This window comes from Schistocerca americana, chromosome 3 (assembly GCF_021461395.2).
Source record: "Schistocerca americana isolate TAMUIC-IGC-003095 chromosome 3, iqSchAmer2.1, whole genome shotgun sequence".
Classification (NCBI taxonomy): domain Eukaryota; kingdom Metazoa; phylum Arthropoda; class Insecta; order Orthoptera; family Acrididae; genus Schistocerca; species Schistocerca americana.
This window is the reverse complement of record NC_060121.1, coordinates 933,179,703-933,201,878: the sequence shown is the minus strand read 5'-3', so window position 1 is coordinate 933,201,878 and position 22,176 is coordinate 933,179,703. Positions and strand designations below refer to the sequence as shown.

At 39.2% G+C, this 22,176-nt stretch overlaps 1 protein-coding gene across 2 annotated transcripts in view; it reads left to right on the top strand.

Moving 5' to 3' along the window:
* LOC124606267 (centrin-1-like) overlaps window positions 1-22,176 on the top strand; it is a 136,471-nt gene that overhangs the window by 19,927 nt on the left and 94,368 nt on the right. The window contains exons 1-2 of one of the 2 annotated variants that reach the window (XM_047138247.1): window positions 2,436-2,538; window positions 7,504-7,653. In XM_047138247.1, the coding sequence (XP_046994203.1) occupies window positions 7,588-7,653 (66 nt within the window). In that variant the 5' untranslated portion in view covers window positions 2,436-2,538; window positions 7,504-7,587. Of the gene's footprint in view, window positions 1-2,435; window positions 2,539-7,503; window positions 7,654-22,176 lie in introns of those variants that run through there. The other variant, XM_047138246.1, reaches the window with a different exon arrangement.

Genomic DNA, 22,176 nt, shown 5'->3' with positions numbered 1-22,176 from the left:
TAAAGGAGATGACTCACTATAAGGGTGAAGCGCTGGATCACCGTTAGGCACACAAATAAAAGGTGTGTAGCTTGGCTAGATTTCCGAATGCACTTACTTCTTGTAGCCATAGGAAAAACACACACACACACACACACACACACACACACACACACACACACATTGTTGGGGGGAGGGGTGGGGGAGGAGCAGGTAACTTGCGAGCTCCCACCCAATTGTGTGTGTGTGTGTGTGTGTGTGTGTGTGTGTGTGTGTGTGTGTGTGTGTTTTTGTACCCCAGTACATTCACCGTGGTCAAGTGAAGAGCTGACAGTAGACTGAGCACAATGTAGGGAGATAGGCATGTACATGTGAGTGAGTGTGTGTATGTTTTTCCTACTGCTATAAAAAAGGCCATGAATTCTCAAAGCTAGCGAGCTCCATACCTTTTGTTTGTGTGCCTATCGATGGCTCAGTGCTTCTGCCTTTCGGTGAGTTGTCTCCTTTATTCCTAAATAATTCGTTATGTTTAAATTTGTATTATATGTTAACAAATTCCTCTTTTTCTTTAATGTTTCCCTTGCTATTGCCAGTCTGCATTTTATTTCTTCTCTACTTTGGCCATTGTCAGTTATTTTACTGTCCAAATAGTAAAACTCATTGACTGCTATTAGCATCTCATTTCCTAATCTAACTTCTGTAAGCATTGCCTGATTGAATTTCTACATTCCATTATGCTGGTTTTACTTTTGTTGAATTTCATCGTATAACCTCTTTTCAAGACAATATCCATTCCATTCAACTGTTCTTTTGAGGCCTTTGTCATCTCTGACAGAAAGAATATCATCAGGAAACCGAAGACTTTATTTCTTCCTTAATTGAATGTCACTATGCCATGAAACAAGTTCTTTGGTTTTGTAGTATTTCAGGTGAGAGTTAAATATTGTTATCTGGTGCACAATCTTTTTTTTAATTTCATAAATTAGTAAAATATGAATCCTTCGTAAAATACTTATCCTACTGTATGTTTAACTGAGACATTATTTTTCTTTTTATTTCATAAATAGAATACCTATCTTGCAATAATTTTATTGTAAAAGATTGTAACTTTGTGATCATAATGAGTGTTACTGTGGTTCAGCGGAAAGTCTCAGATTGCAAATCCAGAGGTCTGTGTTTCAGTCACCATTCAATCCTGAGGTTTTTTTTCTTCTTAAAAACAAAATACAGGATGGAATTGCTGACCAGTATTTACATTCAGGAGAAGAAATATTTCGTACTACGAATAGATACATGTAAAAGTACATACAATATCGTAGTTTTCAGAACTGTTAGTTCCTTCCTCAAGGAGGATATGTGGATAGTCTGGGGATTCTTAAAATGTAAAAGCAGCTCACTCCCACCTCAGTATGAAAGGGACCCATCTGGTGTGAGGATAAAGGAGACAAACATGAAGGGAGAGACGCACTAGAGACAATCGGAAGTCAAAAATGGTACACTGGTAGATGTCCATAGATGATGATGATGATGATGATGATGATGAGGCAAAGTGAAAGGTAAAGATTTGTTAGAGGAAGAAAAATGAATAATCAAATTAAGAAATGGGTGGAAGGGGTTGAAATGAGAAGGAGGGGAATGATAATTAAAATGTGAAAGTATTAAGGATTATAATGAGACGTACAAAATGAAAAATTGTGATAGTTATGAATAAAGGGGAGGAGGAATGGGTCAACAGAGGCTGAGTCTATGAGGGTTTGGGGACTTGAGGGTGTGCTGGAGTGCAAGTTCCCATATCCAGATTTCATGAAACCTATACAGGGTGGAAGAACCCAAATACGCCTGTGTGGTGCATCAGGCAGTCAGGTCTCTTGAGTCATGGTGAGCAGCATTTTCAGCAATTAGGTACTATGTGTCCCCAACAAAGGTGGACAATTCTTCAATATCCATGTATGCCCTCTCCCAGTCTAGCATCATTCCTGTATGAAATGCTACACAGTGGACACAAGTTGGTTGATAAAATAAAACGATTGGTTTTTCAAGTTGCTCTGTCTTTAATATCATAGCATTTACCAGTAATGGGAATGGAGTAACTGGTGGGTGCATGTGGTAAGTGTTACAGTAGGAACAACTGCAAGGGTAGGAACCTTGTGGCTTGAGAATGTCACATGGTTTAGACTAGGATGCTATGGAGGTTAAGAGGATCATGGGGAGGATATCAGGAACAGAGTATCTCATTTCATAACTTCATTTGAAAAATTAATATCCACAGTGGAGTAATTTATTGCAGCATCTGAGTTATGGGCTATAGTGTGTAACAAGGAGGATGCATCTGGGTTTTTTGGATGTGGAAGCTGTAATAGTTGGAGGGTGAGAGGTGGATATAGCATGGGAGATTTGTTTCTGAATGAGATCTATGGGGTTATTCTGGGAGAGGAAAACCTGGGAGATGTTCTTGGTGTAAGTGTTGAGGGGTTCAGCGATGGGGCAAAATGTTAGCCATGGATTCCAAGACTGTGAGGATGGGAGCATTTGCTGTGGAACAGCTGGTGCTGTCAGAAGGTAAGTATTGTTTTATATTGATTAATTTTATATGAACTAAGTTTTGCAAGTGATCTTTGTTATGATGGAATCAGCACAAAAGAAAAGTTGCTTTGGATTTGGAAAAGTACCTGATGAGTTTCAATTGTGTTAAGAACTTGAGCTGTTGCAGGAAGTGGGGAAGTTCATCTTCATCATGAGTCCAGACTTCAAAAATATCTTCAGCAGATCTGCTTCAAGGAACGGTTATGAATTTTAATATGTCAAAGAGCTGATGTGCCTCATACTCCACTCATACTCCAGAGATAGGAAGATAGTGGAACAGGAGGGGAAAATTGCTGCCCTTCAGGCTGAGCTAGATCAGGCTAGGGAAGATCTGGACAGGTTAAGGAGGGAGAAGGGCAAAGAGAGGTGGGAAGTGGCAACAGGTAACAGAAGGAACAGGCCTAGAACTAAGTCTGACAGTTTTGTGGTGAATGTCAAAAATAAGTTTGACCTGTTGCTTCAGTTAGAAACTGATGAGCCTCAAGCAGAGGTAGGTGTAGACAGGACACAACAAGCTTTCAATAGGAAATTGAAAAAGAATGTAGGAAAGTCATCGAAAAGGAAGAAAGTTGTGTTGTTAGGCAGTTCTCATGCCAGAGGTGTAGGCCAACTTCTGCAGGAGGAATTAGGACCAGAATACCAGGTCACAAATTTTTTCAAACCAAGTGCTAGTCTGGATCAGGTGACAGAGGATTTAGGTTCACTCTGTAAAGGATTTACCAGGGAAGACACCGTGGTTATTGTGGGAGGGCCAGGGAACAGCATCGACAGAGATCCTGGGTACAGTATAGAGTGTGACCTAGTAAAGATTGCGTCAGCATCGAGACACACCAATGTTGAATTTGTATCTGTCCTGAGACGCCATGACCGGCCTCATTTGAACTCTTCTGTTGGGAGAGTTAATTTGGAGTTGGAACGGCTGCTTGGGTCGGGTGCGGGGGCTCATATTGGTGTGGTTCCTGTTGATTCTCTCAGTAGGTGGGACTATACCAGGCACGGCCTACATCTCAACAGGAAAGGGAAGGGGAAACTGGCTGGGGTAATAGCAGGAAATTTAAGGGGGGGAGGCACTGCCATGAATGGTAAAATACCAGTGGTTACAGCTGTTGGAGCAGCACCTTTTTTAGGATAGGTAAGACAGAAAGATGTCAAGTTCTACGAGAGGTCAGGATTGAAACAAATCTTCAGTTTAGGAAAGAAATTAAACAGCACAATTCCAGCACATTGGATCACCAATCACAGCTGTCAATTATAAATTTTCACCAATCACCAGAAATTTTATCTCCACCAAGTTGTATCTCAGCCCTAGGTAATTGCATTGGTGAATTAAAGTCACCCAACCCAGTTGACATAATCTGCCTCTCTGAACACCATGTGACCACTGGTATAGGAACTAGGCCTAAGCACAATGAGACATTCAGACAGGAGAGTACTGCAAATGTTAGAATAAGGAAAGGGTCTCATAAAAGTATAATTAAAAATAATGTAAGTATATTTCATCAAAATATTGGGAGTTTAAAGAATAAAATAGATGAACTTCTGGTTTGTTTAGAAGATTTAGAAGTTGAGGATGAAATAGATATACTATGCCTGTCTGAGCATCACATTGTTACTGATATGGATAAGGTAAATGTAAGTGGATATAAGCTCTCTGCACATGTAATGAGAGAAAATATGGAGAAAGGAGTAGTTGCCATATATGTCAAAAGTTATCATTGTGCAAAAAGTATAGAACCAAAAAAGTTTTGTGTAGAGAAACATATAGAAGCATGTGCCTGTGAGCTTAAATTAAATAAAGGCACATTTATAATTGTAACTGTATATAGGTCCCCGTCAGGAAATTTTCATCTATTTCTGAAAAATTTGGACTCCTTGTTGTGCTATCTGTCAGACAGGGGGAAGCAAATTATTATTTGTGGGGACTTCAATGTAGATTCTCTGAAAGAGGGTAATAGGAAAAATGACCTTGAAGTATTACTCGGTTCTTTCAATTTGACACCCGTTACTGATTTTCCTACTCGGGTGGTAAAGTATAGCAGCTCACTGATAGATAACTTCTTTATAGACCAAGATAAGTTTAACCAGATAAATGATCAGCCTGTTGAGAATGGTCTTTCTGATCATGGTGCACAGCTAGTTACAATATATGACATAGCTCCATTCAGCAATACTAAACAGTCCTCCAAAGTAGTACGTTCAGTCATCGATTTAACAATTGCAAATTTCAGGGAAAGCCTACAGCAGTTAGACTGGGATGAGGTGTACCGTGAACCTGATGCCAATTTAAAATATAATTTATTTCATGACATTTTTGTAAATGCATTTGAAAACTGCTTCCCCAAGAAAATAGTTAAATATACTCGTAAGAAACCTTGTAACAAACCATGGCTTACTAAGGGTATAAAATTATCTTGTAACCGGAAAAGAGAAATATATCTGACAGCAAGAAAGAGTAGTGACCCAGAAACTATCAAACATTATAAAAACTACTGTGTTATATTAAGAAAAGTTATTAAAAAATCCAGAAGTATGTGTATCATGTCTGAAATCAGCAACTCTGATAATAAAATTAAAACAATTTGGAATATTATTAAAAGAGAAACAGGTCAACCAAGAGCACAGGAAGACAGTATTACCATCAAATTGAATGAAAACTTTACGAACAAAAAGTCAGAAGTTGAAAATATTTTTAATAATCCTTTCCTAAATGTTGTGGATATAGTAGTATCCAGGTGTTCATTAGAAGATGCTAGGCTGTTAATGGAAGAGGCCATACCTATGCAATTTGATACAATTGAAATCTCACCCACTTCTCCCTCTGAAATTAGGAAAATAATAAACTTGCTTAAAAGCAAAAACTCACATGGAATTGATGGCATTTCCTGCAAAATACTAAAAGCTTGTTCTCAACAGGTAAGTAAGATTCTCAGCCACCTGTGTAATAGCTCTCTGGAACAGGGCATTTTCCCTGATAGACTGAAATATGCTATTGTTATACCTTTGCATAAAAAGGGGGATAGATCTGATGTCAACAATTATCGTCCAATCTCCCTTCTAACAGCTTTATCCAAAATTTTTGAGAAAGTAATGTATTCAAGAGTAGCTTCACATATCTGTAAAAATGAAGTACTAACAAAATGTCAGTTTGGTTTCCAGAAAGGTTTTTCAACAGAAAATGCCATATATGCCTTCACCAATCAAATTTTGAATGATCTGAATAACCGAACACCACCCATTGGGATTTTTTGTGATCTCTCAAAGGCTTTTGATTGTGTAAATCATGAAATTCTGCTAGACAAGCTCAAATATTGTGGCATGAGTGGGACAGTGCGCAAATGGGTCAATTCATACCTAACTGGACAAGTGCAGAAAGTTGAAATAAGCAGTTCTCATAATATGCAAAGATCAGCACATTCCTCAAACTGGGGAACTATCAAGAATGGGGTTCCACAAGGGTCAGTCTTGGGTCCTTTGTTGTTCTTAATATATATTAATGACTTGCCATTCTATATTCCTGAAGAGGCAAAGTTAGTTCTCTTTGCTGATGATACAAGTATAGTAATCACACCTGACAAACAAAAATTAACTGATGAAATTGTCAATACTGTCTTTCAGAAAATTACTAAGTGTTCCTTGTAAACGGACTCTCACTGAATTTTGATAAGACACAGTACATACAGTTCCGTACAGTGAATGGTATGACGCCATTAATAAGTATAGACCTTAATCAGAAGCATATAGCTAAGGTAGAATATTCCAAATTTTTAGGTGTGTCCATTGATGAGAAATTAAATTGGAAGAAACACATTGATGATCTGCTGAAACGTTTTGAGTTCAGCTACTTATGCAATAAGGGTCATTGCAAATTTTGGTGATAAACATCTTAGTAAATTAGCTTACTACGCCTATTTTCACTCATTGCTTTCATATGGTATCATATTTTGGGGTAATTCATCACTGAAGAATAAAGTATTTATTGCACAAAAGTGTGTAATCAGAATAATAGATGGAGTCCACCCAAGATCATCCTGCAGACATTTATTTAAGGATCTAGGGATATTCACAGTAGCTTCTCAGTATATATACTCTCTTATGTAATTTGTTATTAACAACCAAACCCAATTCAAAAGTAATAGCAGTGTGCATAACTACAATACTAGGAGAAAGGATGATCTTCACTATTCAAGATTTAATCTAACTTTGGCACAGAAAGGGGTGAATTATACTGCCACTAAAGTCTTTGGTCACTTACCAAATAGTATCAAAAGTCTGGCAGATAACCAACAAGTATTTAAGAAGAAATTAAAAGAATTTCTGAATGACAACTCCTTCTACTCCATAGAGGAATTTTTAGATATAAATTAAGGAAAAAAATTAAAAAAAACACAAAAAAATAAAAAAAGTTGTTATATTAACGTAAGTATGTTGTTAAATTAACTTAATTATGTCATGTATTGGAAAATTTGACTCGTTCCACATCATTACGAAATACCGTATTCATGATCGATGGAACTAGTATTAATCTAATCTAATCTAATCATTCAATTACAGCAATAGTGGAGACTTTGTCAACAGGGAGGATAGTATGAAGTTCAGATCATATGAACTGTTTCTTGATCAGCTTATCAATGCACTGAGTCCATAATGCTTTTTCAATGACAGGATTTGTTCTATTGCTTGTACCTTTTTTCCCCTTTATACAGTGATTTATAAATGTGAAAAATGAAGTTTCTTCATGATTCACAGTCAGTACCAAACTGTAGGTTCCCTTTTAATTTGTTGGTCCATGCCTAGTAAAGAAGTGCAGTTTTTAAATCAATCTTCAGGTTGAAGACAGTTTTACCCATATTTAACATCAACCTATATACCAGAAACTTTATTTTACATGACCGTTTCTTGTTTAACTATTAATAATTAATTTTCACAAAAGTATTTCTGCAGACTTCTTCTGAGAAAACATTGAAGTCTCTTTTCAATAAGAGATCAAAAACTACATTTGAGCTAACAAAGGAACAGAAGGCAGATATGCTGGAAGCATTCCACTTGTTTGACACTAAGGGCACAGGAAAGATTGCAACAAAAGAGCTTAAGGTACGTCTGAAAAATTAGAGAACAAACAATTGTGTGTGTTACTTTGTAATTAGTGTCTTGTTTTCTTTACTGTCTCGTTTTCTTTAATTATAGAATATCTGCATAGCCTTAACCCCATCCAGATCATGTTATAGACCTCTGATTATTAGTTTTTTTCTATTTATTGAGATGCCTAGTAATTCAATTCAATTCAATTTACTGTTTGTGTGTGTGTGTGTGTGTGTGTGTGTGTGTGTGTGTGTTTCGGGAGTTGCGAGTTAGTACTACTATCAAATCTTAGAACATAAAGCTCGCCATGTTGGTGGCAGTCAATAAGTCACATGTGCCTCTGGGGTCGTGCCAAATAGTGAGCATCTCAGGGAGCTTAGTCTATGTAGGGCTGGTGAGTGACACTAGTTCTTTGTAACCATATGCTTTTAGTGACCACCATGCAGTGTGGCAGTGGAATGTTGTGTGTCATATGGAATAGAGGCCATATGTTAACCTTCCAAAAATGTGAGGGCATTACAAACCTCTATTAAAGACCCTTAGCATGACTATGTGCTACATGCCAGTGGTGTGGATGGTTGTTGAGGCAATACAGTTATCAATGAGGAACCTGTCGTGGCTCAGTTTTATAAGGTGGTCTGTATCAGTGGATTTCTATATCCCTAGCTCCTCATGAGAACAACATCGCTTCCACAAATCTTCAAAAAATCACACCCAGTGTTTTGTGTGGGCCGCTGTGCAGTGAAAACGCCCATCTAACAGAGAGCACTGGAGGATAGTCCTTCTGATCATGCATGTTTTAAAGTAAAAGCATTTTGTTGTAACAAGGCACAGCTGTTGTGTCAAAATCTTTCTTTTGTCATAAGAAGAGAAGAATGTACCTTTTACATCCAAAAAAATCTCAGACATTTGGCGAGGACCCTGAAATCTGTTTAGAAAGCATGGTCACATCATAAACGATTTTGTCAATAAACTAAGGGCTCACCATCTAATCAGTTCAGACCATTTAGCTAGCTATGATATAGTATCACCTTTCACAAATGTCAATCTTGCAGAATCTTTTCATTAACAGGTAATAAATTTCTGGTGGACATAACTCTTTGTTGCACTAGACTCTTTCTTCAGCCTTTCTTAGTTTCAGCCAAGGATTTTTTGAGCAGACTGACAGGGTCACTACACGTGGCCCATTTGCTCCCCTGATGAGATTGCTAGAATCAGTAGCCCTTAAACCAACTGTATTTTGGAGGTATGTAAATGATACTTTTATAGTGTGGGCTCATGGAGAAGATGAATGAACAGAGTTCTTACATAATCTCAGTTAAATTCATTAGAAAATTAAATTCACTAGGGCAATAGAGAAAGTTGATTGTCTACCTTTCCTGGACATTTTGGCTGTATGGCGCATTTATTTTTATGTAAGCCCACTCGTACTGATTAGTATTTACTTGCATCGGGTTGTCATAACCCATAGCAAACTATGAGTATGTGTGTGTTTAAGACAGTTGCCCAAAGAACTCAACAGTCTCAAACACAGATAGTTTGTCAGAAGAACTGGTCCACTTAAAGGCATTGTTCCAAGAAAATGGACATTCTACTGGGTAGATTAACAGGGAACTGTGTGTAAGTACATGGTGAAAGACCCCCAGGGATATCGTAAAATTGAGATTTATTAACACTTAGGAGCTGACGCCCGTAAAAATACGGGTACGCCTGACCAGCCCAAAAATCAGCAATTTTACAGGCACATGTGCTCGACCTTCCCCTTCATTCCTTTACGTGTTCTTAGGGCTCCCAGTGGTCTAGGAGGCACGGCAGGTCCCCCCCCCCCCCCCTTAGGCTTTGCAAGCGGGAATATTATGTCGTGCGCATGCTCAGTTGCGTTGTCATGGCGAAGCGTGGTTTGACGGATGATGAAATCGCTCGTGAGTTATCGTGCGAGTTTGAAGAAAGTGATGTTGATTTTTCAGAGGATGATGATTTGCTTGATTCTGATGATGACATAGACTATATTCAAGAAGAAGGCTCTGAGTCTTCAGGTAAGGAATGCAGATAACAAAATACACAATATTTTTATTCAGATTTCAATTGAAAGAGCTTTCAATATGTAACTACTGTAGTAAGTGATTTTATTTGCAAATACTACTTTTATGGTAGATTCAGATGAGGAGAGCAAGCGTCAAAGTTCTTCAGAAGCATGTATTGTCATTGTTCCTGCTGATACCACACCTGAAGTGCGTGGGCGACCAAGGGTGAGTGTGAGACCGAGAACTTTGCACCATACCGATTCTGACAAGGGAACCTCCCCATCGCACCCCCCTCAGATTTAGTTATAAGTTGGCACAGTGCATAGGCCTTGAAAAACTGAACACAGATCAATTCAGAAAACAGGAAGAAGTTGTGTGGAACTGTGAAAAAATAACCAAAAATACAAACTGAGTAGTTCATGGGATAATATGCAACATCAAGGATATCGGAAACGCAGGAGCGCCGTGGTCTCGTGGTAACGTGAGCAGCTGCGGAACGAAAGGTCCTTGATTCAAATCTTCCATAGAGTGAAAAGTTTAATTTTTTATTTTCAGTTTATGTAACAAACTCTTATGTTTTCATCACTTTTTTGGGAGTGATTATCACATTCACAAGAAAACCTAAATCGGGCAAGGTAGAAGAATCTTTTTACCCATTCGCCAAGTGTACAAGTTAGGTGGGTCAACAACATATTCCTGTCATGTGACGCACATGCCGTCACCAGTGTCGTATAGAATATATCAGATGAGTTTTCCTTTGGAGGAATCGGTTGACCTATGACCTTGCGATCAAATGTTTTCGGTTCCCATTGGAGAGGCACGTCCTTTCATCTACTAATCGCACGGTTTTGCGATGCGTCGCAAAACACAGACACTAAACTTATTACAGTGAACAGAGACGTCAATGAACGAATGGACAGATAATAACTATGCAAAAATAAAGGAAGTAAAATTTTCACTTGATGGGAAGACTTGAACCAAGGACCTCTTCTTCTGTAGCTGCTCACGCTACCACGAGACCACGGCGCTCGTGAGCTAACTGTCTCCATGAATTGCCTATGTCGCCCATGGGCTACTCAGTTTGTATATTTTGCTTACTTTTTCACAGTTCTACACAACTTCTTCCTGTTTTCTCAATTGATCTGTGTTCAGTTTATCAAGGCCTATCCACTGTGCCAACTTATAACTAAACCTGAGGGGGGTGCGATGGGGAGGTTCCCTTGTGAGGAAGGCTGGACGACTACTGATCATGTCCCAAATATCTATACATTCTCAGGACACTCTGGGAAGTGCAACCTTACCAGTTTATACCAGAACAGCACACCTCTACACTTCTTTTTGTGTTCACTTACAGGCAGTATGGTAAATCATATAAAGCAGCAAACTAATGTGTATGCACAACAAAGCATAAGGAAATTCCAAAGTACAAATTCCCTTTCCCCTACCTGCTCGCTATCAAAGTGGAGAGGAGTTACTCTCATAGAAATAAGAAAGTTTCTGGCAATTGTAGTCCATATGTGTGTAAGCGTGAGACCCCATATATGAGAGCACTGGTCTAAGAATCCTGTTGTGTCACGTAATTTCTGTACAAACATCCTGAGCTGTGACAGGTTTATTTCTATTTTGAGAAACTTTCACATCAGTGACAATTCAGTTGCTAAGAAAAAAGGAGAAGGTGGCTATGACTCACTGCACAAGGTGCGACCCCTCCTGGATATGGTGTCTGCTAATTTCCAGCGAGCATATACACCCTCTCAAAACATTACAATTGATGAAACGTGCAGATTTTGTGGCCGTGTGTATTTCAAACAGTACATGCCACATAATCCAAATACATCTACATCTACGTCTACATTTATACTCCGCAAGCCACCCAATGGTGTGTGGCGGAGGGCACTTTACGTGCCACTGTCATTACCTCCCTTTCCTGTTCTAGTCGCGTATGGTTCGCGGGAAGAACGACTGTCTGAAAGCCTCCGTGCGCGCTCGAATCTCTCTAATTTTACATTCGTGATCTCCTCGGGAGGTATAAGTAGGGGGAAGCAATATATTCGATACCTCATCCAGAAACGCACCCTCTCGAAACCTGGCGAGCAAGCTACACCGCGATGCAGAGCGCCTCTCTTGCAGAGTCTGCCACTTATTAAACATCTCCGTAATGCTATCACGGTTACCAAATAACCCTGTGACGAAACGCGTCGCTCTTCTTTGGATCTTCTCTATCTCCTCCGTCAAACCCATCTGGTACGGATCCCACACTGATGAGCAATACTCAAGTATAGGTCGAACGAGTGTTTTGTAAGCCACCTTTTTTGTTGATGGACTACATTTTCTAAGCACTCTCCCAATGAATCTCAACCTGGTACCCGCCTTACCAACAATTAATTTTATATGACCATTCCACTTCAAATCGTTCCGCACGCATACTCCCAGATATTTTACAGAAGTAACTGCTACCAGTGTTTGTTCCGCTATCATATAATCATACAATAAAGGATCCTTCTTTCTATGTATTCGCAATGTGGTATAAAACTGTACATGTTGTCAGAGTCAGAGACAGGTTATGTCTGGGATTTTTCTGTTTATGCGGGTGAGAAGTCTGACACAGTGACACCCGTAAAGACATTGCTTGGGAATCTGTCAGGAAAAGGTTACACTTTGTTTACAGGCAGATGGTACACCAGTCCAGTCCTTGCCTGATTTGATTTGCTTTCATGTTCCATAGGTCCAATTGTGTTGGGTTCACGAGGGCGTGGAACGAGTCAGTTTTTTACAAATACAATACAATTCAGAACTGGAAGCTGCTCTTGTGGGAACTACAAGAAAATCTAGACAGGGATTACCTTCTGCTGTAAAAGATCGGAAACTTCAGCGAAGTGAACAAATTTTGGGGCGTAAAGGAAATATCTTGGCATTCTGTTGGAAGGACAAAAGAAATGTGCACATGATAAGTACAAGGCACACTGCTGAAATTGTGATGTATATTGATAAGAGAGGCAGAGAGAAGTCAAAATCAGCTTGTGTGGTGGTTTGTAATAAAACCAAGTTGGGTGTTGACTTATCAGACCAAAGACTATCATACGGGGCTTTTGAGCATCGAACTGTGAAGTGGTGGAGAAGTCATTCCACATAATACTAATGGTGATAATAAATTCAAGTATATTGTACAACAAGGTAACTGGAAGATGCCTCAGAACATCACAGTTTATGACAACTATCTGTGCAGGTCTTGCAGACAGCAGAGATCTGGAACCCTAACCTGATACCTCGGGACTCTCCAGACTATCAACTGGAAACCATTTTCTGGAAGAGATTGAGACAGAAATAGGCAAGAAACAGAAGCAAAAACAATGTGTAGTGTGTTCTCTGAGAGGCAAAAAGCTTTCTGGGGAAGTGTGGTGCAAAGACACAAGCTACCAGTGTAGTGAATACAAAGTGGCATTGTGCAAACTGTTGTGTTTCAAAGTTTATCATACAAAGACCAAAATTGCATCTTAAAATAAAGCCAAAGGAGGTTACTGTATATAAAACAAGCAGTATAAATAATTATTAAAATTCTTGTTTAAAATAATGTAGTTTACCTTCTGAGCATTAAGTGCATATATCTTTGACCAATTTTTTCCTCTTTTCAAAAACAATGCTATAATTGAAAGTTTCATGAAAGCAAATATTAATTAAAAGAACAAAGTATTATACATAGCTTCAAACTAGAAAGTTCAGGCTCTTCAATAAGGGTAATGTCATTACTATAACAAAAACAATTTAAGAGTTGTAGTAAATTAAAATATGCTAAAAAACAGCTAGGCCTTGTGGTAGAGCTTCATGCGCTGTGGCTCAGGGCCCACAGTGTTAAAAATAAATAAATAAATAAAAAATAAAACCCCAATCAATCATAAGCATTGGCAAAGACGTTAAATATAATAGTGTGGCAAGAAAAAAAAAAGAAAAGAAAAAAAAGAAAAAATTAATTTTTTTTTTACATGATTTTGTTTTTACATTCTCTTGTATGTAGAAGTTCTGTTAAGTAGTGTCGTGCGGAGGATGATGGGCTACAAATATTTTGTATCACACATGTTTGGAATAAGAAAGAAATAAGAAATTTTGATACCAGTATTAAGTATTTCTTATTGAAGTGAAGTGAAACCAAGTAAAGAGGATTTTCTTAATTATGACAAGCACTGGTGTACTTGGAGTCCGCTGCCTGAAGCTACAATTGAAGAAGTAAGAAATGAAGTCTGATAGCCTAAAAAATTCATATAAGCACAGAACTTTTCTAATAATGCAATCATGTTATATCAATTTAAAAAGTGTTTTCATATGCATATGTAATAATATTTAGTAGTAATTATTTATTTATTCTTTTTTTATTGCAACACAACTGTCAGTTAAAGCCAAAAACCAGGAAGTGAGTAAAGAGGAGAACATGCTGGTAAAATTCCTAAATTTTCTCCCCTTTGTTGGCATTTTTACCTGTTGGAGATTTTAATGCATGTAATATGCTATGGGGGCCTACATCTACCTGCCCTAGTGTTCGAGTAATTGAAAGCCTCATTGTGTAAGAAGAGTATGTCTTCTTAATTCTGGTAGAAAGACCTTAGTTTCTGCTTTCCTGCTCTTGGAGGTGCTGCATAATGGGAAGTGCTCAGTGATCACTTCCCATCTGGACCTACCTCTCACATGGAACAATCTCTTAAAGGAAGGCACCACGATTGATGTTTAGCTGAGCAAACTGGATGCTCTATAGCCAACTGGCTGTTTGAACACTGAGACAGCATCCAGAACTGGGTTGATTGCATTACAAGAGTGATCCACTATGCCACCTACGCATATATCCTAAAGTCCTCAGGCCAAATTCACAGCCATAAAGTCCCATAGCGGAATTGTTACTCCACAACAAGGGCCAGATGCACAGCCTTATGATGGCTCAAATGGCAACCACCTGCTGTAAAACTCACAACCTCCATGAGGAGGATATTTAGCAAACATGTCAGTCCACTGATAACTGCTGTTCTGAAGTAAGAGTGTTTCTGGCATACACCTGGAGAAATCACACAGGCAACTGAAGCACTTGAGTTTGACCACTGCCACTGCAAACCAGGATCCAACTTTCCACTGTCATCGCCCATTAATTTAGAAGGATGGTTGGAATCGATGCCAACAACACAAAGGAATACAAATACCCCTTTTTTCTTTTCTGTGTGGGGAGTTAGAATGTGTGTTGTCCAAGATCAAGAAGAATGCACCAGGTTAAGTCTGAATTCACTACAGTATGTTACAGCACCTCAAAAGAAAGCAAACTAAGTCATCTTATTTCTTTTTAATAAAATCTGGCTGACTGGAGAGTTTCCCGACTCATGGGGTGATGTAAATTTTGTACTACTCTTGAAATCAGGAAAAGACCAGTGTGTGGCACTCACTGGCTGTCTTGGAAAGACTCTATAATGCATGGTCAATCAACATTTGACCTGTATCTTAGAAGAGCAGAAACTACTTAATTGGTTTGACTGTGGGTTTAAGAGGTATCTTTCAACCCTCGACAACCTGACCCTTGTGGAAGCAGGAGTACAACAATCTCTCCTTTGCTGACAACACCTCATAGATATATTATTAGATTTTGAGAGGGCCCATGACACTACTTTGAAGCATAACATAATCTGCCAACTCCAAAAATGGGGTTTCTGAGGATGCCTACCCACTCCGTACTTTCCAGAAGGTCGTTTGGTTATCAATTCAGTGATGCTCTTTCAGAGCAAATTGAGAATAGTTTCCCTCACGGACATGTTTTAAGTGTGACTCTATTTGCTATAGCAACAAATGGCACTATGTCTACAGTTAAGTCTCTCTTTCAATGTCTGACGTGTGCAGGTGAGTTTGCCATAGTCTACTCCTGTTCCAACATTGCAAGAAATATTCATTAGCTGTGATTAACAAAAAGACAGTTGAAGGGGTGGACATACAGCACAGGTTTTAAATTTTCCTCAGAGAAATATATTTGTGTTTATTTTAATCATTCCTGTTACTCCTTTAACCTAACCATTCTTAAAATGAGGGACACTGTTCTCAAATTTAAAAGACCTTTGAGATTTCTGGGCCTAACATTTGATTAAAGGCTGACATATTTACTGCACCTAAAGAATATAAAGGCCTAAATGCCGTAGTGGTTCCAGGATGGCTGGTAGAATTCAGCCAGCATATGGCCACCTGACTGGGAAGCACCTGATCAGCTCCCCATAGCATCAGGGATAGGGACAGCTTGTAGCCTGCATCTAACAGAGGTGTGTCTACTAGCAGTAAGTTGGTGGCATATCTCATATAAACAATCTAGGAGACAATCTGCACAGTCCTCGTGAATTGTTTGCAGGTGATGCTGTCATTTAGAATCATGTAAAGTCATCAGATGATCAAAATCAATTGCAAAATGATTTAGACAAGATATCCTTATGGTGCAAAGAGTGGTAATTGACTCTGAATCATGAAAATTGTGAAGGCATCCACATAAGCACTTTAAAAAAATCTGCTAAATTTCAGTTACACGATGAATGATACAAATCTAAAGGCTGTAAATTCAACTAAATACTTAGGGATTACAGTTATGAATAACTTAAATTGGCACAATCACATAGATAATGCTGTGGGCAAAGCAAACCAAAGACTGCAATTTATTGGCGCACTTACAAAATGTAACCTCTACTGATGAGACTGTTTACAGCACGCCTGTCAACCCTCTTCTGGAATATTTCTGAGCGGTGTGGGATCTGCTCATTTTGTATAAATGTAAAATAGGGGAGAGAGTGCCATGGATATGATACACAAATTGGGATGGCACTCATCAAAACCAGGGCATTCTCATGAAATTTCAATCAGCAACTTTCTCCTCAGAGTGTGAAAATAATTTGTTGTACCCACCTACCTATGGAGAAATGATCATCATAATAAAATTAGGGCTCTCATGGAAAGATTTAAGTGTTCATTTTTCCTGCACACTGTTCATGTGTGGAACAGTAGATAAGCAGCTTAAAGATGGTTTGATGAACCCTCTGCCAAGCACTTAATTGTTAATTGCTGAGTAATCATATAAATGTATATGTAGATCAGGTCGACAAGTGCTGTTGTGTACCTCTAGCTACAGGCACTGAGAGACATCGCATAGTTGGAACACATTGTATTTATGGTTGCTTGTTCCATCCCTCATATGCAGGACATCATTCTTTTTGAAGTAGGCCAAGGAAGGGGCACGGTGCCAGGCTTGGACATATGGCATTACAGATTATCACAGTGACAATCTGGCACCTGCAGTTTGCTGTATTGGCTATAATCCAGCCCAGGCAATCATATTGAGTCTGGAAATACGGTAACTAGTCCTGCTGGAGCACGGTGGAGTCCTCATCAGTTTAGCTCGGCCTTTTTGTAGCTTCATGTATCACACTGCTGTGACAGCCTCCCTTCTGCTTGGCCACAGATTACAATGCTAAATTAAAAAGCTGTGGCATAACATGCCTGCCCTCTTTGGAAGATCCGATGCATCTGATCTCAGACTGGTATTATTTCTGAAAATTACCTGAAAATATATTTTACATGTATGTACATTCCATTCTGATTTCTGGTAAGGTAACCCAGTTTGAACAACAGTGTCTAATGGCTGTCCAATGGCTGGTATTCTTAATGAGTAATTACTTGTTAGAGTGACCCGTTTGGTCCATACTTGGTGTACAGCGAGCAGCAGGAACACTTAAGGGTGGAAGCACTGTCACGAGTAGTAAAGCACCAGTGGTTACAGGTGTCAGTGCAGCATCTTTTTAAGGATAGGAAAGACAGAAATAAATAAAGTTTTAAAAGGTGTTAGGATCAAACCAAACCTTCAGTTTGAGAAAGAAACTTAACAACATAATTCTGACATCCTGCATCAGCACCAACAGTTATTGGTTAAAAATTTTCAGTAATTCACAGAAATTTTGTTTCAACCCAATTTTATGTCAGTCAGTTGTGAAATTCTAGATATCTTTACTGCCTCAAAATATCTGAGGACTGAGAAGTAAAATTAGTGAACTACATATCTGCATTGACAAGTCAGTCTTCAAACCCAGTTGACATAATCTGCCTCTGAGTATCATGTGACATTAATATAGATCTGCTAAGTATTAAAGGATTTATAACACCTCACTTTTGTAGAGCAGAAATGGAGACAGGAGCATTGCCACATTGATCAGGAATTGTCATACATCTAAGAGCATGGACATTCACACAGTTTGCCAAGAGCAGTAAATATAAGCATGTTGAACAGAAGTGGGATTTCACACTAAATCTTTCAGCAACTAATGGGGTTATTTATTCATACTGTCCAAGGATTTTTTTGTCACCATTACAGCAGGTGCACCCCTTGAGCTGTTACTTTACTAAACATTACATCATGTAATTGCTGGCTAATGAATTCCTCAATTCCCCAGTTATAGGTGATGGGGCACCCTATATGTCTTATGGTACACAGGTGATTGACTCCCAGTAGCAATTCTGCATTGTGTTGTGTTGTTGGTAACGGGCCATGAGGATTAAATAAGTCCTCAAATTCCAACAGTAATTCCTCCATTGCAAACCTTTCTGTCCCCTCTAAATATTCTACTTCCACACTTAATGCAGTTGCACTAGTGGCTTACTCATAGCTAAGATCCAAACTTATTCTGTCTAGCATCTAAATTGGTAACTAACAATCCCTTAGAGAAACTTACATCTTCGATCCCAAAATTAACAATATCAGCAGGTGGTACTTGTTCACCATCTATTTCCAGTACATGTACAACACTTCTGAGCCCAAAACACCACTCTTTATTTAGTTCGTCATTTTTTCCAGCAGTTCTACCACACATAAAATGTTTAAAGGTAATTCCATTCCCACATTCATCCAAAGTATTTACACTGTACCATGTGATACTTTATCATGTGAATTGATCCTTAGTGATTTTGCATGCAGTTAACTGGTTTGTCCCTCATGAGAGACAAACCTCATGGCAGTATGTCACTAACAGTCTTCCCCAGATGGAACAATGTTCCCTGAGATCTACCATGTGTTGTGCAGCCCTTTAGCTCTGCAGTCTTGCTCTCAGTATCCCACTTTCCCACATCTCTGACACTGTGGTTGACAACACTCTCTTCAAATGTGACCTGAACATCCACAACAATAGCATTTCATATGGACTCTTGTTACCATATCTGTTTCCTCCAGTGCCATTGCTGTGCCCATGGCATCAGGCAAGTCCTTAGGAGATTCAGTGCAGACCTCTCTTTACCCATGAGGTGGCAGTTCTTTTAGAAATGCATCTGTCACCCTTTGTTCCATTCCTTGCAGAATGTCTTGTTGCTGTCTGTCAATTGACAGGCATCACCATCACCATAATCTTTTGTATTCTATTCAGGCCTACAAAATTCGCAACAGAACATTTTGTTACTGATGCCCCAATTAATTGTTTGCAGTAGTATCTGCAGCTATTTTGCCTCTTATATCACTGTACTAGATCAGAGCCACCAGGTTAGCCAAGAGCGCTAATGCAGTGCTACCTGGACTCGAGTGGCATGCTGGTCCTGTATTGAATCCGCCTGGCACATTAACAATGAGGGCCGGCCAGCCTGGATGTGGTTTTTAGGTGGTTTCCCACATCCCACTAGGTGAATACCAGGCTGGTTCCCACATCCCAACTCAGTTACACGACTCGCTGGGTGGTGACTCACAGGGTGGTGACAAGAAGGGCATCCTAACAACATTGCCAAAACCCATAGCAACACGGCCAACTCCGCATTGGAGTGGGACAAAGGCCCAAAAGGAAATAATGATGATATCAGTGTACCAGATCATCACGGTGTCCACTAAAAGATTGGGCACTCTTTGGTTCTCATGGTGCACCACGCAAGTTTTTGCTTCCCCTCTCAACTGCAATTTGATCATTTGCAACTGTTCATCCATCCAAAATCCCAACTTTGCAGCTATAAACAGGTTATCTATAAACAGTAGTGTATCCTTTGCTGTCTTATCTGAAAAAGAATTAACTAAGCCACCAATAGTTGAATCTAGGGTGGAGCAGCTAAATTATTTGCTCTCAATTGAGCCACATGCTTTGACAAACAGTGTATCTCTCCTGTGCAGTAACCCCTTGTGTTTTTTGTTCAGTCATTATAAAGACTTTATCTAGTACACAGAAAGAAAACACAACAAGAGAAACAAAAAGGGCACAACAGAAAAAGAAGCCAACAGTAACACTACCGAAACATACAGCTGCTCATAGACATGTCCGTTCATGACGTGGCCTAACCTAATGCCCACACCTATGGCATGTAGAACATGTCACTAAGGCCCGATTCCTTACAGGGAGCACTATGACCTAAGAAATTACAATGTGTGCATTCACATTACACATGCACAAGAAGAAAATAAATGAAAAACAGTTGCTGTGCTTACCCCAGTGTGCTGATAGTGCTGTATGCCATGGCTGTTGACGTTAGCACAAATCTACTGTCCACTTCTGATCCCAGTTGCAATGGGGGCAGGATGATTGGAGAGTTTATTTATCCCACTGCAGGTTGTAATGACAAGGCAGAACGATTGGTGGGGCAGCAAGTTTATAGAGACAGGCGGATGAGCACCCTAAAATCAATAAATATAATTTGATTTATTCATGCACACAGTATAACAGTCAAAATGTTACCTCACTGGCGTCAGTGCCAAGGGATGGCTCTGATTGCTGGAGAGTGCTGTAGAAGATGTGGGAGCAGGATGAGATGGGAGTGCCAGAAGTAAGGCTAATTTGAAACGAAAAGATAGAATTACAGGAAACTCATGGCATATTCTGAAATTATGGTATAAAGATGAGGTTTGCCCTGGGGAATGAGGCAAAGACTGACTGTCAGTCTAGGAGTTGAGATCTAAATAATGAGGAATAAGGAATGAGAGAGGTGGCAGTTCACGTCTGTGTGGCTGGTGGCCAATCCTAATGAGCAGAAAACTTCAGAGGCTGATGGCATGAAGCTGCCTGCTCTGGGCGAAGGTTAGTCAGAAGAGATCTGCTCTATTCGAACGCTGAAACTGAGAGAGAGAAACAACAGCCCTCTGTGCCCCAGGACGCTCCAGCAACTGCACATTACTCCCATACACAGCATGGGCTAAATAGTGGCATGGAATCGCAAGTTTATTCAGTAAAGACAGTGGGAAAGTTGCATGATGCTGTATTCAGCAATTTTTACTGGATTGAACAGCCTTTGACCTAAAAGGGCAGGCAGGTAGAAACTGGTGAAGTTCTACTGGGAGAACATTTGAAACACATGGATTTTAACTTCAATTTTTTTTAAACAAATCCTTAAAATTTAGGGATTAATATCCTCAGACAGGCTGGCCACCTTGCACAGTGCAGCCTCAGGAGTCAACCAGCACACAAAGTTGCCATGCCAGGCAGGCGGGAGTGGTGGAACAGCTATGTGGTCAGCACCCAAGTGAGTGTAGCACCACATGAGGCCCAGGCAGGAGACCGGCACCGCAAATCGTGAAATCCAGGCGAGGTGGTCAGACTGAATAGTGCAGATGCATGTCTCACAAGGGGATGTTACAGTCATGGAAATTCTGTTTGGGATGAGACTTCACAGGTTAGTAGTATTATCCACAGTATCTCTAGTATCCATCCAAAAAAGTTCTAAGCTGGACTAGCCAGAAGATTATGAGAAAAAGGCTTGTGTAGTTTTATGTGCAGCTCATATACTGGTCAATTTGTACACTATAGCTGCACAGTGAAGTGGTTGCACCTTTAGCAGACTGCTTTGCTATGCTGGCAACTCAGGTCTGATCCTACCATCAGCTAACTTTTTTAATTAATTTAAAAATTATAACAACTTTTAAATAAAGTTCATGACCTAAAATACTATTGACTAAATTTATGAAATGATGTTTACGTCTAATTAACATAAAATATGAGTTACAATTAGAATTTTTTTAAATTTGAATAATTTCAAATGCATTTTAATGGAGGTAAATTAAAGCTTTAATTAGCACTGTAACAAAATTTTGGGTAGTGTTTAATTTATATAAGAATTTTTCAATATCATCTTTGTGAATTTGAGTCTGTGACGGCTCACCTGAAGATGACTGGCATGTCCCCAGTTGAAATATCATGCGAAGTATTGAACGACGACCGGCTGCAAACCCGAAATTTGTTTGAACAATATCATCTTTATTTGTCAATGTTGTATTTTACATACAAGCATCAGAATAATAATTATCATAAAAATATTGAAAACAAAAAAATATTTTGACATGTTGCACAATGTTTGAAGGATGGTTGCTTATAGGAACAGTGGTTGTTTTTAAAAAAATACATCTGTTGGAAAACATACTCTGTTTACATTCATGAAAAGTTCACTTTCATCACAAACCCTGGAAGAGTACCAGGCTTGCTGGACCATCTCATTAAAAATTTGCAGTGATAGTAATGGTGCTCCATTGAATGTATTTTTATACAGTTTTTATGGCAATTTATCT